The sequence below is a fragment of the Microchirus variegatus genome (assembly GCF_963457635.1).
Source record: "Microchirus variegatus genome assembly, chromosome: 6".
NCBI classification, from domain to species: Eukaryota; Metazoa; Chordata; class Actinopteri; order Pleuronectiformes; family Soleidae; genus Microchirus; species Microchirus variegatus.
Window position 1 is genome coordinate 31,122,407 of NC_139807.1, and position 18,797 is coordinate 31,141,203.

The following is an 18,797-nucleotide window of genomic DNA, read 5'->3' on the forward strand; positions in this document are numbered from 1 at the left end:
AAAGGAAATCCATTATAGTCATTACATTTATTATAAAAAAAAAAACTTATTTTACTCTTGAAACCAAAAATTTGCCAAAAAATATCAATGCCATTCCATCATTTCAGAGAATACAATTGCATTATAAGTACATACTTTGCCTAATAAAGGTAACTCGACTAGGGAGTGACGGTATCATGTATGTATATACTTACTTCAAATGTATTTACTTATATTTCAAACACAGTTTAGTTCCAATACGAATGTGAAATTCAGGACATTTTTAGACACGACTCAGCATTAAATTTAGGAATATACATAAAAAATACAAATGATAACAAGCCTGCATTGGATACATAGATGCATAGAATGTTTTTAATGGATCCCTGAATTACACTTTACATGGTATAATGTTATGCTGTCATTCCATAAAGCAGCTGACACATAGGTGGTGGTGATAGTGATGGTGACGGTGATGTCCGGCTGAAACAAAGCTCACTTACGTCCCAAAGCCTCCGCCAGCTTCTTCAGCCTTTTCTTCAGCTCCAGAGGAAACTTCTCGTAACACTTTTTACACACTGGCTTCATGTCAAACTCCACAAACTTGTTTCTGCAACGATGAAAGAAAAGTGTAGGTTCAGTAAATGCTAAATATGTCAAAGTATGACTTCTCATCCTGCCTACATTAACCTTTTCAGATTTTCCTTTTTTTAATCTAAATATTATTATCAGTGCAGATTAAAGTCTATTCAAAGTCGTCATCACCTCACTTTATATTAGATTATAATTGGTCTCACAGTTGTAGGAGGTAATGCACCATCTTCTAATCCTGATTTATTATGGAAAGAACCCGCTGAAATTATCTTTATTATAGCTTTGCCCTTTTACTGCAAGGTGGCAATTGTCTAATTTCAGAAAAAAACAACTCCCAATGGAAGCTTTTCCAATTTCTTAGGCCGAGTCCACACAGGAGGTTATTTTTGAAAACTGAGGATTTAAAAGTAACCTTGTCCACACACCAAACTTGATTTTTGGACAAAAGTTCCAAATGCAGTCTTGGTTTTATAAAGAAGATGATTTATATCGTGCAGTCCTGACAGATTAGTAAACAACATGCACCACAGACAAAGTGCAAAGCAGCGAAAGCAACCAACCAAACGGCTGGAGAGGCAAGCGGAAAAGAATGAGAATCCTACAGACACACGGAGGGTTTTTTCTTGCACTCTTTGGAATCACGCTCACGTGGAGCCAGGCGACGTTTCAGCTCCTCGGGCATGCGCTCATAGCAGTGCTTGCACAGTGGCCTCAGGTCAACTTCAACAAACTTATCTCTGAATTAGCAGAGACGCAGCGAGTGAAGCATGAAAGAGGAGGAGATTAGAGGAAAAGAGTTACAGAGGGAAGAGCCAGGACTGTTGGAGAAAAACTGAGAGCACCATAATGATTAGAGGTGGTAGTTATTATTACACTATATAATAATACAGAAAAAGAAGCTGTTAAAGAAATCGGTCACCACTTACTTGAGAGTGAGTTTTGTGTTGCAGGTGGAGCATGAGAAACAAGTGACACACCAGGCCTTGTTCAGGGCAGATACAACTAAGAGCAGAGGGGGGAAAAATGATTTAAAAAATGTGTAAAACAATACAAATAACGTGCTAAATATGAGCCATATCATATCTATACTCACCATCACCCTCAATGACGCGGTTGCAGTGATAGCAGACATCGCCAAAGAGCTGAAAATCAGGGAAAACGATAGATGTTCAATCAGGGGAGACATCCTCATTTCAGCAATAAGAGCAGGTTTTATAAACATTATTCAATGGTGCCGTTTTTCTTACTTGATTATAATGAGTCTCACAGTAAGCCAGTCCCTTTCTTTCATAGTGTCGATGACCAAGGAACGGTTTCTCACACTTGGCGCACACAAAATGCTGTAAAACAAAAGGAAATAGTGTTGATAGGGAAGGAAAGGAGGGAAACGTAGTGAAAGTGAACCAAAAGACAGGAAAAACACTGATGCATTTCATTCAGTCATTCATTTTCTACTGCTTTATCAGGGTCTCTGCAGGTTTCTACAAGTCAAATTTAAGACTTTTTAAGACTTTTTTAAGACCATAATGAAAACAATTTAAGACCCATTTCAAATCCATACTGGCAAAAAAGTACAAAGGACATGAAGGAAAATTGGAGCCACAAATCGTTGAACTTGCAATTCGGCTGAGCTGTGGGCTTTCATTAAGTTTTCTCCGCTGCTATGCTAAGCTGTAACACACCTGGGCGCGCGCAGCACACTAGCTAGTGGTGCACGATAAATTCTCCCCGGGCAGCACAGGTGACCTACTTTAGTTCCGTGTTGTAGTTATGTTATCGCATCCTCAAAAATAGAAACATTTCAAAGCGAGATTGAAGTTTTTTTAAGGCCTTAAATTCAAATTATTGGATTTAAGACTTTTTAAGATACCCTGTTTATCCTCCACATGAGGATCACGAGAAGCTAATCCCAGCTGACAGAGGCCATAAGGTGGTGTAAACCCTGGATAGGTCGCCAGTCCTTTGCAGCGCCATCTATGGCCAATTTGGAGCGTATAATCAACCTAATTTGCACGTTTACGGAGTGTGGGAGGAAGTTGAAGTACCCGCAGAGAAACCACACCGATCCAGACCAGTGACCTTGCTGTGAAGCAACAATGCTAGGCCCTTCACCACTGTGTGAATCCACTGCTACATTTTTAGCACTGAAAAAAGTGAAAGAATAACAAGGGCGGACTGAAAGGTAGTGATGGCGAGATGACGCTTTACGAAGCGTACCATCCAGTTGGTTCTTTCACTCACTCAAACCAACTGGTTCTCTAATTCTCTAATTGTATTGGTAAATATACGCACTGTTACACCCCTATTAGTAGTTGCAGCCCTACCTTTTTTTTTATTGTGAAACTGTGGTGGGACAAATGAGACTACAGCAGCCTGCCACGTTCTAGGAAATGATTGTATGAAGTGTTTACAAACCTCCACGTGCCACTGCTTGCCCATGGCGTTGACGACACGACCCTCGATGGGTCTCCTGCAGGCGCCACAGATCGGTACGCCCATCTTGTCGTGGCAGGGCAAACAGAAGAGCTCTCCCTTCAGCTCCCTGGCGTCTGCTGTCAACTCCTTCCTGTGCACAGTGAATCATCCACATATATATATATAAAAACATTTCTCACATGAAAAATAAAAAGTAATTCTAAGAGTGTGCTGGACTAAATCGTTCAACTGACCCACAGTTGCTGCAGTTGAAGTGGTCGGGGTGATAGGGGTCATTCTTGAAGATGAGCGGCTGCTCTTCAATGATCGCGTGACACTTCTGGCAGATGTACTTGCCCAGGCCGCGGGCTTTCTCACGGTTATGGCACGGGCGACATAGGTGCCTGGATCAGAGGAGAAATCAATGTAGTGAACTGCAGAGTCGTGTTTAGGAAGAATCAGGATTGAGTTTGAGTCACCAGGGAGGGGTTGCACCAAGCTAATTTGCAGCTTGTAGTTTAATTATTCCAATGTTAGCAGTACTGTAGCTAAGTTCATAGTAATGGGCAAGTCCCTACTGAAAGGGATGCACTGGATGACAGGTTCCTCCTCCTGTAACAACATCATCCTCATGTAGCTAGCTAGGTTTTGCTAGACTTACATCACCTATTGGGTAGATGTAAATATTTAGTAATTACTAAATTCTACATAATTGCTAGAAAAAGTGGTGCAATCAATTTTTATCTCAGAGTGAGGAAAAGATTTAGGCCATTACTAAGGTTCGTTAACACTTGCACGCTTTTTCCATATACAATACTAGCACTACTCAGCTGTAGGACATTTACTGTAAATGTCCTCACTGCAGGTCAGGGACAAAGTTGTCTTTTACCAGTAGGCTAAAGTTGCTAAAGTTAGACCCATAAACTGTAACCTGTGGGCTGCTGTTATTCCCTTTTCGGGTAGTTAGATGTGACACAGCGTAATAGCTTAGTTTAATGTCTAAATACGCATCGGTTACGCTATTTTGCGTAGAGGTTGGCAAGTCTGTAGGTACTATTCCTAATGGAAAAGCAAAAAAAAAAAATGTTGAGTCTTAAGTGGGGCCGAGTTGTGCTAGAACTGTATCATAGAAAGGTCCCATAAGTGCAACTGTCCCCAGGTCCATGTGTGTATAAGCACAGTTGCTATAATTGTTGTTATACTTCAGTCTGATATAAGATGAGATACTTGCCTCCCAGCATTTTTGACAAATCCCACGTCTGCAAGCACAGCTTGGCAAATGTCACAGCAGAAGCAGTCGGGGTGCCAACTATTATTCATGGCCTTGATGACACGACCGATGATGAACTCCCCTGAGAGAAAACACAAAGGGGTCATTTAAATAAGTATAACTTTTACTTTTCAGATATTTCCTGAGCCTGCAAGCGTTTTCTTTAAGTACAGTGCACTGGTTCATAATGAGCTCTCCATTATGGAGTCAGACAGTTCTTACAGTGCACTATGGTGCTTTCTATAGTGTTCTCAAAGTGACACTTGAATGCTGAATGCATTTTAATTGAGTAATTAATTTCATCAGAGTATGTCTCTCACAGCCCAAATACACTCAAGCTGGATTTAAATTAATCTCATATTGCACTAAAAGGTATCTTGGGGGGGATCTAAACACAAATGTGTAGTTCTTAATGAGATGTTATTGTACTTAAAGTTCTGGGAGGACACACTTGTATCTGAGCTCGCAAACGCTATACGAAGGTCAGGGATGTGTACATTCTCACATGTACCATTGTGCAGTCTGAACAGCACAGGGGGAGCACAGCAAACGATGCCGTGCATACTGAGGTTGTACACACACTGCTTGCAAAGTATGGAGATTAAACTAGGAGGTGAAATCACAGGCTGAATGAGAATATCTAATTGCGATTTTTCTGAGAGATATTGCAAATGCGCTTTGGTTTGTAATGCTGTAATGTCACTGCAGGGTTACCTCCAGAAAACCTGCTAAGCCCGGTGGTAGGGCGTTTTTCTACTTCAAGATTCTGCTTTATACAAAATACTTTGTTTGTTTGTCCGACAGTGTGAGAGAGACTCAAACCGGTTCCACCTGACTTTGGGTTGGTCCTGTGTTTTGTTTGGTTGATGTTTGGGAGTACCCGACTGTAAAGAATCAACAAATCTATAATCGCATGAAACGTTGGTCTCTTAGAGAGAACTCATGTTTGTGAAAATGTTTTCCCAATTTGAAAAAATTCTCCTGTGAGGCATCTGTGGGTCCTAACCCAGACTTTGGGGAATCACTGCTTGAGATCCATCTCATCCACCTTTTTTCTTCCAGGGAGTGTCACTAAGAAGAGTTCACTCCAGGTCAGAGTGGGAGTGGTTCAGCCTGCTCGACACTGAGCTCACATTCCCTGGTTCCCTCCCCCTCACACCTGCAGTTTGACAATGGGAAGAGGAGGAGCCAACAGGTGGAGAAGAGCCAGAGCTGAGAGGCTGTTGTTGAGGTCAGATTCTGAGAAACTCAGACAGTGGCGGTGCAATGGCAGGAGTTCAGCTGCAGAGAGAAACCTTCTCTTGTTCCATCTGTTTCGATCCACTGAAGAATCCGGCGACTCTTACCTGTGGACACAGCTACTGCATGAACTGTATTAAAGACCACTGGGACACAGAGGATGAGAGGATGATCTACAGCTGCCCTCAGTGTAGAAAGATCTTCATGCCGAGGCCGAAACTCCTAAAGAACGTCATGTTAGCAGATTTAGTGGAGGAGCTGAAGAAGACTGGACTCCACGCTGATCCTCCGGATCTCTGCTATGCTGGAGCTGGAGATGTGACCTGTGATTTCTGCACTGGTAGGAATCTGAAAGCTCTGAAGTCCTGTTTGGTTTGTTTGGCCTCTTACTGTGAGGAACATCTCCAGCCTCATTATCAATCACCTGCATTTAAGAAACACAAGCTGGTGGAGCCCTCCAAGAACCTCCAGGAGAACATCTGCCCTCGTCACGACGAGGTGATGAAGATGTTTTGCCGCACCGATCAGCAGAGTATCTGTTACCTCTGCTCTGTGGACGAACATAAAGACCACGACACAGTCTCAGCTGCAGCAGAGAGGACGCAGAAGCAGAGACAGCTGGATCTGAGTCTGGAAGAAGTCCAGCAGAGACTCCAGGACCGAGATATAAACGTGAAGGTGCTTCAACGGGGGGTGGAGGCTCTGAATCTCTCTGCTGATAAAGCAGTGGAGGACACCGACGAGAGCTTCACTGAGATGATGCATCACCTGCAGACGAGAAGCTCTGATGTGAAGCGGCAGATGAGATCCCAGCAGGAAACAGAAGTGAGTCGAGTCAGAGACGTTGAGAAGAAGCTTCAGCAGGAGATCACCGAGCTGAAGAAGAGAGAAGCTGAACTGAAGCAGCTCTCACTCACACATGACCACACACAGTTTCTCCTCAACTACCGCTCACTGTCAGCACTCAGTCCATCTACACACTCATCCACCATCAACGTCCGTCCTCTGAGACACTTTGAGGACGTGACAGCGGCTGTGGCAAAGCTCAGAGATCTACTGCAGGACGTCCTGACCGAGACGTGGACAAACATCTCACTGGCTGTGGCTCGAGTAGATGTTTTACCGACAGAACCAGAACCAGGGACCAGAGCTGAATTCCTCAGATATTCACAGGAAATCAAACTGGATCCAAACACAGCTCACAAACGTCTGTTTTTATCCGAGGGAAACAGAAACGTAACAATAATGAGGAGAAATCAGTCTTATTCTCACCACACAGACAGATTCACTGATTATAATTGGCAGGTCATGAGTAATGAGAGTCTGAGTGGACGTCGTTACTGGGAGGTGGAGTGGACAGGAAGAGGAGGAGTTCGTGTAGCAGTGACGTACAAGAACATCAGCAGATCAGGGAATTCAAGTGAATGTGTATTTGGATTAAATCACAAATCTTGGACTTTAGAGTGCAACCAAACGTGCTGTAGGTTTGGTCACAACAGCATCTGGACTAAAGTCTCAGACGGTTTGTCCTCCAGAGTTGGAGTTTACCTGGACCACAGCGCAGGTCTTCTGTGCTTCTACAGAGTCTCTGACACCATGACTCTGCTCCACAGAGTCCAGACCACGTTTACTCAGCCTCTCTACGCTGGAGTTCTTCTTTATGATTACCCTGGAGACAGAGCTGAGTTCTGTAAACTCAAATAGACAATGGACCCGCCTCATGATGTTGTCGTTTTCCGTATCAAAGTACAAGTCAGATTCTTTGATGTTTTGGTGAACTTGTCAATGAACGAGGAGCTCATTCAAACAAACATAATATCCAGTGTTGATGATTTTATTATATCACCATGTTCTCATCGTCTTAAAGGGACACTGTGTAGTATTTATGGGTTTATATGACCCAAAATACACTTTTTTATACATATTATGTGCTCATGCATTGTCTAGTCGCCGTATAATAGTTTTTGTTTCATTTTCGTAGTGTTTCAAAAAGTCATGTAAAATAACATGGTCGCGGGCCGCTGTTGCATTGCCACTGTTAGCAGCGAGACGCCATGTTTCTACGGGAGCCTGTATAGACAAACCTGAGAGAACAAATCGAGCGTTGAGACGAGGCTGAGAGCGGATCTTTTTACTCGTTTAGAATGGAGGACCACACGTATTTTACAGCGGATAAAGGAACACCAGTACGAGACCGTACGCCCCCAAAACCACGGAGAAAGACGAGAAGGACGACATTTGACCGGGAAGGGAGGGGGTGAGCAGAGGAGCAGTTGTTGTAAATTTCAGCCTCTCCTCTAGATGTCACTACAAACTACTTACTTCACCTTTAATAAATCAGATTGTTATTTTATTTTATCTATGTTTGAGATTAAGGTAAAACAAAGTGGTTTCTTTTTCCTAAATAAAAAACAACAAACAAATATCAACGTTCGTATCACATATTTATAAGCCATATTTTCATGCCATACATAATTATTGATTTCATTGATATGATTTGTGCTATTGAGTGATGTAAAAAAAAGTGTACCATGATAAGATTTTTATCAGCAGCGATACTCAGCTCTCGTGGGGAGAGGGGTGACGCCATAATGAGTTTGACTGCGGTGGATGTGACAAGAAGGTGAAAGCGTGGTATAGCAAAGATGGTGACAACGTTAGGTGTTCAATAAATGACCTCAGATCATGATAAGAAAAGCTTTCTTACGAAAATCATATTCACCCCACAAAGCAAACCTTTTCTCTTTAATTTAGCCTGAGTTCAAAAGTTGTTTTTGTGTAGCTTCAATCTCTCAGAAAAAATGAGAAGGAAACTTTAATCAAATAATTACTTGACGCACAACCCTGATGTATTCTAGCACCACTGCGGTTCAACTCAATTAAATCTTCACATAGTCTGTATAGATACGAATACAAAACGTGTTCTTCTCCACTAAGTGGCAACGGGCTCAACACAAACCTTGACGGGAACTGAATAAATGAGAGTGTGTACCACTCACCACACTGATGACAGCAAGGCGCAAAGAGCATCTGGAAGTCATGTTCGCAATATTTTCTTCCTTCAAACTGTAGAGGGAACAAGGTTGAGGTGCATTCACTGGCAGAGAATGATTCATTTTGCATGACAAGCAGAGAAATCATCACCACACATGCAGCCCATGATTGCAATGTTTTGTTGAATAATTTATGGCGACGACAATGTCAGCGCAGTACCTCATAGAAGAGTCCCTCAGGAAACTGCTGGAAGCACTGGGCACACACAAAGCACTGCTCATGGTACAGCTCTCCGTTACTGTTTACAATCTTCTCGGTTGGGGCGAAGCCACTTTTACATCGCTCACAGGCCGCGCTGGCCAGGGCATTAGCAATGCTGTTAGACAAAAAAAAAGAAAATACATAAAAGGACATGAGTCCCTGTGACAAATAACTGGGATGCAAAGCAGGACTGATGTTTATTCATTCTCACATTACTCCTACCGACCTTATATCAGCTGCTGTTGTGCGGGGGTGACTTAGTAACACATGCTGCACACTGCACAATCATCACCTAATATGGTAAATACATAGAGTCTCTCAGCTGAAAACTAGCGGAGAGTCTACAGTATATGCAGTCTTTCCTTCGCAATCACACACTAGAGCTGCAAGATACCTTATTATTTTATTATGACTATCATTATGATTAACTTCCAACAGTTACTGTTACAGTTACCAACACTGTTACTTCATTTACAATAACAATATAGAGAGGGAGCATTAAGCTGTAATTTAGCATTTCTATTCCTGTTTTTTATTTATTATATCAGTCTTAAAAACTATAATATAAATGATTGAAAATAAAATGATTGCTTTTGGTGCAGAAGACTGTGTAGAAGTCCTTTTTTTCATTCGATTAACTACTCAGGAATCGATAAGAGAATTGATAAGGAATTTGATTGAAAGGCAGAATCGACAATGGCATTGATATTGATAAAAACTTTTTCCCACCCCTACATCTGACCATAATCTTGATATTCTTTGCATTTAGACCAAAAGAAGATTGATTCATTTGAAAACATGTTGTTGTTGTTATTTGCAGCAGGACCACAAACACAACTACACAAAAATCTCATTAAGTCATCAATAACCAAATATACAGTAACACAACTGAATGTATATATATATATTGAATAACAACCAATCGTACTTTTAAGTGTGTTAATAATTTTACCCATTAATGTCATTCCATATATTGAGTCTTAAACGTTACTCACTTAAATACATTTTGAAAGCTGCAGACGTGGGAAAGTTAATAATGATATTTCGCAAAACAGTTTAGCGATTTAAATGGAAGTTGGAGGTAACTAGCACGCACTTTACATAAAGTTCCAAAATGACGAATAACAATACCGTATTACCTGTTGATGTTGATTAAGTAGATATTATCAAATCAAATGTGAGCAAACCTATCACATGTTGTCCTGAATCTAGACACATATTGAAAAATACCGTAAAATGTGGCATTAATTTGTGGTTAGCATGCGTGAACCACGTTAACAAGCTAACATAACATTAGCTTTAGTTCGCTGATTAGCTCCACAGCTAGCTGACCATTTAGCATCGGTTGTTTATGTTGCTTCAAAAACTAGCAACGCGGATATTACCTGCCCGTCATTCCCGCCACACCCAGCATCACTTCTCAGCACCACGGGATTATAATCCAAACAAATTGACGAACTGGGACTACAACTAGCAGAGAGGGCTAAAGCTTCTTGTTGAGCGAACAAAGTTTCTTCTTTCACCCCCCCGCCTGTCACCTCCCAGCCGGAGACTAGCCCTGAGCTGGCAGGCAGGCACAGGCAGGGGGCTGCGGCTTCATCCCACCCACACACGGGGAGGAGAGTCAGGAAGTGTCCTGGGAAGAACAGACAGTCCCGTACAAGAATAGAGAAATACAGAGTTATTGCACAGTCGTGCTCGAACCCTAATTATAAGATAGAAAGTCACACTTATGAGAAATTAAGTCGTAATTTTGAGATTATAAACTGAAATTATGAGATAATAAGTAGAAATGATGAGATACAATCTCAAAATTATGAGATAAAAAGTTATAATTATGACATAACAAGTCGAAATTATGATATACTTTCTCAAAATGATGAGATACAACGTCATAATTATATGATAAAAAAAAGTCAAAATGATGAGATAAGTCATTATGAAAAAAGAAGTTGTAATTTTGAGATTTAAAGCCATAATTTTGAGATTTTAAGTTATAATTATGACACAAAAAGTCAAAATTATGAGATAAAAAGTCAAAATTATGAGATAAAAAGTCAAAATTATGAGATACAACATAATTATGAGATAAAAAGTCAAAGTTATGAGATATTATGTCATAATTATATGATAGAAAGTCATAATTATGAGAAATGAAGTCGTAATTTTGAGATTTAAAGTCATAATTTTGAGATTTTTGTCTCTCTAATGTGCCAACAAAAAGTGATAATTTAAACAATTATAAAACAGATTTGTCAGAACAGTGTCAGTGCCACAAATGACACAGAATTATTTATTATACACATTTTTTCAATGCTAAACCAGAATATATCTTCCTTCTGTACTGCATGGTGAATGATAGTTCTTTTAAGCATCCAGGCGCATTCATGGGATTCATTACTTGTACAGATACACGACTGAGACATAAATATATAAAATTAGTATTCGTAATGTAATGCAGATATATACTGTAAATAATATATACTGTACGTTTTGTAGCTGTGTATCAATCAATCAAATTGTATTTATATAGCCCACAATTACAAAACACAGTTTGTCTCACGGGTTTCACAGGGTTGGTAACATCCTCTGTCCTTAGACCCTCGACCATAGTAAGGAAAAACTACCAGGGAAAAAACTTAAATATATATATATTATATACAAGGCTACAAAACTGCTTAAACATCATTCTTATATAACGTATATGTGACATCATATTCAGAAATGCTCTCCTTTAAAAAAGGGATTCAACATGGATTCTCTGTATTATTGCCAGTGTTAATGCAATCTAAAACAAGCTTCACACACATGATGATTGTCTCTTTAAAATAAAGTGTTTGTTGTTCTCATACTTTCACAAAGTGTCATTATTTGGGTTAAAAGGACAAAAATTAAACTAAACACTTTAGCTTTTATGGTGTACTGCACTCTTTACATGACTAGATTGTCTTCAAATCACTAAAAAGACCAATACCAATGTGTGATGATGACAATCTGCTGCTTATTCACGTCAGGTTTTTCCAAATTAAATTTCTACACAAGGAATTTGTATATTTTATTTATATTTTTAATTTTGATGTCAAACATCTTCATAAATCTCTCTGCAACTTATTCAGTATCCTCCAATTCTTTCCAAGTCATTCCCAGAGTCAATTTGAATGGAAAACTATGAACTCTGAACATACGACCCATAATAACCCCATAAAATCTAGCTCAGGGAACAAGGTGCTAACAAGACAAACAAATGTATACATAAATATCCATATAAAAATATTGTTTTACACAGAACAACAAAGTGGAGTTTAAATCAGTGAACATGTATGTTTTTATCAAAATTCAGAGATGTAAATTCTTCATGTATTTGGGGAGGATAAGTGGTACATATGGCGTCTGGGAGACGCGCACAATCCACGCAGTCATCCAGAGCTCTACCAGGTTGGCATCATGTCTGGGAACCAGACGCGGCCCAAATGCTTGGACACCTCCCAATGGATATCATCCAGCCCATAGCGGTGATCTGGGAGCAGCACTTCCTCCATGATGGATAACTGCGTCAGTCTGTCTCCACACATCTTGACAAACTCCACAAACGCGCTGCAGGACACTTCACACTCCCCCAAGCCAATGGCCGACAGCTGCGTGCAGTGTTGGGCGATGCGGATCAGCTCCTCGTCGAGAGGCCGCAGCCCGTTGGCGCACACGACAAGTTCCACCAGACGGGGGCAGGTGAGCCCGACGCGGCCCAGAACGTCTTTGCTGACAGAGCGGCCAAAGTACAAGTGCGTGACGGGGATTTCGTCGCGGAAGAACGGGCCAAATTCATCCGCGTAGAGAAAGAAGTACATGACCAAGTTAAATTTAGGAGAGTGGCGCACCATGGCATCCCAGCTGCTCTTCTTGATGGTGTGGAAGTGTTGGCCCGGATTCTCACTGACCACGTCAATGCGAAGGTGCTCGAGGTGAACGTGTTTCTCTGAGGACAGAGCGATGAGAAGTTCATCACTCAACAAGTGGTAGTTGAGTGCCAGCTCTCTCAAACCATGGCACTGATCGGCCACACACAGGATACCTAGGATAGAGAGAGAAAAAAATCTAAATTAGGGGGTGATAGATCCACACAACCTTTTTGGGCCTTTCCATTTCCACTTGAGTGTATACTGCCCACAATCACATACATTAAATTCATTCATTAGGGGACAGCAAGAAAATTTGACCAACGTTTTCCTAAGCAAATTAATGCCAGGCCAAATCATCATATTGTAACCTCTTCTTCCCTGACCCTCTTTTTGGAGTCCCTGCTCGAAAATGACATGTCCAAACTAAATAGAGTAAAGCTCTGCAATTACAAGCTCTATGTGGATTATTTTGGTATCAAAATAAAGATAACACTTGTGAGATTCCACCAGATAATAAAATATTGCATTTTAAAGCAAATATCACCTTTAAAATATGCAGTAGGATCTTAAAAACACATGGAGGTTGTGTAACAACATGTGGACATGAGCGGTGCAAAGTCTGATGCTGCTGAAGTGAAGCAGAATAAAATGACAGAGGTTTTAGTAAAGAGATGTCTAGGCGTTCTCTTTTTTTGGCACAGTTTGGCACCATCCGTGCCATTTGAGATTTCTTTCTCAGCTCGTTTTAAACCTCTGAACCGGTAGGGTTTTTCTGTTTTTTTCTGCTGCCGTTTTGCCGTCTAATCTAAAATAATCAATATTGCTGAAAATTGGTTTAAAAAATAACTTAAATTTGCCAGGGAATATTATTAATGTCTTAAAATTGCTTTTCATAGTCGGATATTAATGCAGGACGACAAGTTTTGGCCCACGGGCCGGCAGTTGCTGAACCCTGGTCTAGTGTTCCACATGCGCACTTAATCTCATATTCCATTTCAGGTGTTGATGTTATTGTATTTCTTTGAACAATGGCTTGGACAGGTTTGACCTCCTCTCATAACTTCAAGCAAGTGTCCATTGTTAGTCTTCTTCTTTGTGTCTGTTCGAAACAATAGTGAGTCAGCAACAGGACTGGAAAGTGTTGTGCTAAAGCAGCGGTGTCAAACTCAAATACAGAGGGGGACAAAATTAAAAACTGTGTCCAAGTAGAGGTGCTATATAAGGCATGAGCAGTCAGGACTAGGATCTCCAAGGTCCCAAAATGTGAAGGCACTCGTATGTTCCACACGAATGTGGACATGGGTGGATGAGGACTTAGGATTTATATCACATGGACTGGAGTAGACCTCTGTGGACAGGTTGACGCAGAAATTACGACAAAAGTCTTAGGGCTGAGCAAAATAAAAAGATTAAGAGCCGTTTGTCAGTTATGTACCTGCAGGTGAAACGTGAGGACAACTGCTCATTTTCAGCAGCTTGAGTGTGTCACTGTTATTGGCCACCAGGACTTTAAGAGAGGGGTCATCCACAGGCGTGTCGTCAATCTTCAGGGAGGACAGGGATTTGGAATTGACAAAAACCACCGTCAGCGCTGAGATGAAGTGAGACTGGTGAACAGAAGAAACAGAAACAGTGAGTAAAACTAACCCTAACCCACAGAAATCCACTTCCCTATATGATTTTAAACATAGAACAAATGAAGTTACTGTAAACTACAGCTGCTTTAATTAACTGATGAATGAAAGAGACTTTAATCTCAATGTAACCTAGTAAAATAAAAGGTTCAATAAAAGTTCATATCTGAATTTATCGATATTTTATCTATATCGTGACATTAGCCATTATTTATTTAATTACTTGCGAGACTGCAGCAACTTACCGGATAAAAGTTAGACTTATTAGCTGAAGAACTCATAATAGATTTTACGAGTTAAATAGACATTTGCAAAATATCGAAGGCCAGCTAACGTTACGTAACATATCGGTAGCTTAAGTTAAGTAATTGGGCCCCGGTGCCAACTGGGTGTCGCTAACATGAGTAAACTAATTGATAGCATTAAGCTAATATCTACTGTACATGCCATGATGTAACTGCTGACTGCATATTTCTCTAAGAAGAGAAAGACGCCTGATGAAGATGACGCCAGTCAGGTATTAGCCTCTTACTGACTCATACTACTTACTAATGTACTACTGTTGACACGTAATCAGATGTGACGTGAGTGTAAATTATCTAACGTTAATGTATTATGTTATTGTAAAAGACAAGTAACATAAGACAGGGAGGAGCAGTGGAACATAGTGAAGTGGAGCAGAATACAAGAGGGGAAGCACATTGGAACCCTGTGTAAACATTGCAAGTGCAAAGAAAGAGTCATCTTACTTTGGGAACCTCCATGAAACTGGGCGTGGCTGTGGAGATGAGCCCGAGTGTTTTTAGGGAACAGTTCACGAGCTGAGAGAGAATGTTGCACGCTGCCTCCGCAGACTCTCGGCTGCTGTCCACCTGAAGAGGACAGGGGAAAGAAAATCAAAATCCCCACTTTAATTTTGAACAGGATATAAGAATTCACAGCACTGCAGATTTCCATGACTTTAAACAGCCTCACTGAACACTTTCCGTCTTACTATCATTGATACCTTGAAGCTGACATACTGCAGGTGGTTGGAGTGCCTTTTGATGATCTGTTTGATGAGGTCTGGGTGTGTGGCCTTCAGGTAGGACGTGGCAGGCTGGTTTAACTCGAACTCAAAGCACCGCCACAGCTCTGGCATGTGAAAAGCCTGGTTCCAGCCTCGACACACCTGCAGTGACATCACAATGATTTGCTTATTTAGAATAATGTTTTTTTAAAACAATCAAAGATAAATTATTTGTATTTCACCAGCAACATTTGGTTTTATTTTCTTTGCAAAGAAAAGGTCAATCTACACACGAGTGGTTCAAGATGAAGAAATACCCAGAGCATGGCAAGATCTAAACATTTATATCTGAGGACCACCCCTTTCAGATCCCTGTCTCCTCTGTTGAAGGGGTCTGCCCCTCCAGGCCGTGCTTTCACACCCAACGCGACTTTCGAGCTTTACTGTAAGTTTCCTCACAGTTACATTTCTTCTCCCTGTTTTTAGATTGTGTTTTTACATATGATACTACATATAATACTGCCAAATATTATCCACTATGTGTAAGCACTGATGAAAAAGTATTACACATTTACCTGAGAGGCATAAGCTCTGTCCAGTAAAGGCAAGTACTGGAAGATGTGAAGCATGATCTCCTGAGGCAGACACAGCCAGTAGGAACCTTGCTGCTCCACTTCTTTGTCAGTCCTCTGCTTACAGGGCCGTTTAAGAGTATCCTGAGAACCAACGCTGGTGCCTCCTCCATCCTTCTGCTCATTCACCTGGTGAACTCGTTTCATCCTGTTTGAACACAAGGTGAATCGACTAAATCGACAGCATTTGTTAATTCACTTGAACCTACTTTTACGCAGTCATTATCCTGCAAATGAAAATGCAGTTTGGAATATTGATTATAATTTCATGTATCAAATGACTCATGAGTCAAAATGAGTTATGAGTTGAAAATGAAAGGGCATTTATGCTAATGCATTTAAATTTTCAAATTTGACATTTCAAATTGGATTTTGTTACCTTTTTGCTGGATGATGTGTTGTAAATGAAATCTTAAATGTCATTTTCTTTATCATTTTAATGAAGTCACAGAATGAGTAGTCTCGAAGTTGAAAATGAAAATGCATTTTGAAATATTGATTAGGGGTGGGGAAAAAATGGATTCACATAACAATCGCAATTCTAATCATCCACGATTCTGAATCGATTCATAAACTTCAAAAAACATGTTTGTTTGTTTTTTAAGTTTCTATTTTGAAAAACCACACAAACACCAGTTTGTGTGGTTTGTGTACAGTTCGTTTTTGTAACTTCTAGGAGAAAAGGGCAGCTAGCCTAAGCTTTTATTTACGCAATTTATTTTCTTGTACAGTAATCAAGTTTTTATTTGTTTTGAATGAATAAAAGTTAACTTTCGTCTCAAGTTTGCCTTTGTGTGATCACATTATCACATTATCTTACACAAACGGTATTGTTTTGATGCCATAATTTGCCTTAACACACTATGCACTGTATTAATTTTTGAATCGAGAATCGTATGAATCGAATCGGTTGAATTGAGAATCGATTATGAATCGAATCGGTTGAATCGACCCTAAGAATCGGAATCGAATCAAATCGTGAGCCACCCAAAGATTCACATCCCTAATATTGATTATTAATTTGATTATGAGTCACAAAATGCAGCTACATTTTGAAAAGGAAAAAGCATTTCTGTTAATGCATTTGAATTTAGAATATGAGACACATTTGCTTTTCCATAGTTACTGTCCATAGAACACCAGCGTGTTTTGATTTCTGAGTTCTCCTAGGGGTCAAGTGACGTAAAAGAGTGGAGGACACGCCTCCCTCCTTCCCCACTCCTCAACTTACCGCCGCACACGACGGACAGAAGTTCGTTTATAACGTGAAAACAAATGCATTTGCACTGCGTATGTGTGGACATACACACTTTGATGGTTAACTTTACACAACACAAACCCAGCGAACCAACCAAACCAAGAGTTAGCCTAGCACAACATACTTGCTAACTACCTAGCAAGCAAAATCTGGAGACAGTAAAGTCGAAACAGATGTTTAATTTAAACAAATGTTCTCTTTCTCCACAACGTCAGCACTTCAGCACTCGGCTCTTTTCTTACCCGTTTGTCGCCTTCATCTTGTTTTTGTCAAAAATCGCTGAACGTCAGCCTGGACCGACACAAGAGAACTGCGTACGAGCTGGTGGAGATGCAGCGGTCAAACACATTGGACCATAGAGCAGCACGATCCGCCTACAAACCTCACTAAATTCTGATTTAACAGCGCGTTCGTGTCCACAGAGCCTGACACACTTTGTCTTTACAACTCTGCGGTCTCTCCAGTTTAGTTTGTAGTTTCCCCCTCTGTCACATATAAAGATGGCGTTTATATGTTGTGGTGTGAGCTAGCCAAAAGTATTTTCTCTGCAGTACCGGAGACACAGGCGGCCGTTGTCTCAGGCGGCCTGACGTTTCCTCAACAGCGCCCCCCAATGACGTGAATGACCAGAGGCTGCAGTTTCTATGGAGGACGAAACCTGACATATCAATAAATAAATACATAAATAAATAAATAAATAAATGTAGGTGAACAGAAATAAATAAATGTAGATGAACATAAATGTAGAAATAAATATAAAGCATTTATTTATTGATGTATTTATTTATTCCTGTATTTATTTATTTCTGTATTTATTTGTTTATTTATGCATTTATTGGTGCACGCATTTATGTATTCCTGTATTCCTGTATTTATTTATTAATTGATATGTCAGACATCGTAAATGGCATCGTATACAAGTCAGACCATGTCAAATACCAAATACAAAGCAAACCATTTGTATATATATATATATATACAAAAAATAACCCAAATTATATATTTTTTAAATTATCAATATAATATAAATATAAAATTATATCAAATCAAAAGGGTTTGCAGTTTCTTTCTGGATTTCTGCATTAACAAGTAAAATGTTATTCCACCTAATACCTTTAGGTAACTACTTAGTTCTAGAGGTTTATTCCAGCCAAATACTACTACTAATAATAATAAATATAGGAGTTGCATGGGGGGAAATCTGTGTAATTAGGTCATTAGCAGGTAAAATGTAGATGGAATCATAGGCCAAACATTCTGTCCTTAAAGGATGCAGAAAAACTAGTTCATGTTTTTGTTACATCTAGATTAGATTACTTATTATTATCAGGATGTTCCAACAAGTCTGTTAAAACCCTTCAGTTAAGTGTGTTCTCATCTTGCAGGTTGCAGGATCCAGATCCAGTTTCAAGGCTATTATTATTATTATTATAACTATTATTATTATTTATTGTTGTGTTTTCTTACGTGTCTGAAATAAAGTGAAATGAAATGAAAAAAATTCTGAACGACAAAAACAAAACTATGTTCATTTACCTCCCTATAGTTTTTATTGAATGGGTTTTGTTCTCTTTCTGTGTGTGGCTTAGTTTTCCATTTAGGTTTTACTATGTCCA

At 40.0% G+C, this 18,797-nt stretch overlaps 3 protein-coding genes across 3 annotated transcripts; 1 reads left to right on the forward strand and 2 right to left on the reverse strand.

The window, feature by feature from the left end:
• Window positions 1–150: 150 nt before the first annotated feature.
• lims1 (LIM and senescent cell antigen-like domains 1) lies at window positions 151–10,277 on the reverse strand. Its single transcript, XM_083891623.1, has 10 exons — window positions 10,138–10,277; window positions 8,711–8,867; window positions 8,497–8,563; window positions 4,220–4,340; window positions 3,243–3,392; window positions 2,989–3,139; window positions 1,821–1,913; window positions 1,667–1,715; window positions 1,500–1,575; window positions 151–589 (listed from the first exon to the last, which is right to left on the reverse strand). The coding sequence occupies exons 1-10, from the start codon at window positions 10,164–10,166 to the stop codon at window positions 475–477; spliced, it is 1,008 nt and encodes a 335-aa protein (XP_083747749.1). The 5' UTR covers window positions 10,167–10,277; the 3' UTR covers window positions 151–474.
• Window positions 5,525–7,201, forward strand: LOC310928554 (tripartite motif-containing protein 16-like; the record flags this gene model as incomplete). The annotated part of the gene is made up of 1 exon (XM_083891134.1): window positions 5,525–7,201. One exon carries the CDS (start codon window positions 5,525–5,527, stop codon window positions 7,199–7,201), a length of 1,677 nt encoding a protein of 558 aa, XP_083747260.1.
• Window positions 10,278–11,134: 857 nt separating the features above from the next.
• On the reverse strand, window positions 11,135–17,684 carry LOC310928636 (F-box/LRR-repeat protein 3-like). Its single transcript, XM_083891265.1, has 6 exons — window positions 17,424–17,684; window positions 15,867–16,071; window positions 15,289–15,453; window positions 15,032–15,154; window positions 14,084–14,255; window positions 11,135–12,821 (listed from the first exon to the last, which is right to left on the reverse strand). The coding sequence occupies exons 1-6, from the start codon at window positions 17,438–17,440 to the stop codon at window positions 12,181–12,183; spliced, it is 1,323 nt and encodes a 440-aa protein (XP_083747391.1). The 5' UTR covers window positions 17,441–17,684; the 3' UTR covers window positions 11,135–12,180.
• Window positions 17,685–18,797: the final 1,113 nt, after the last annotated feature.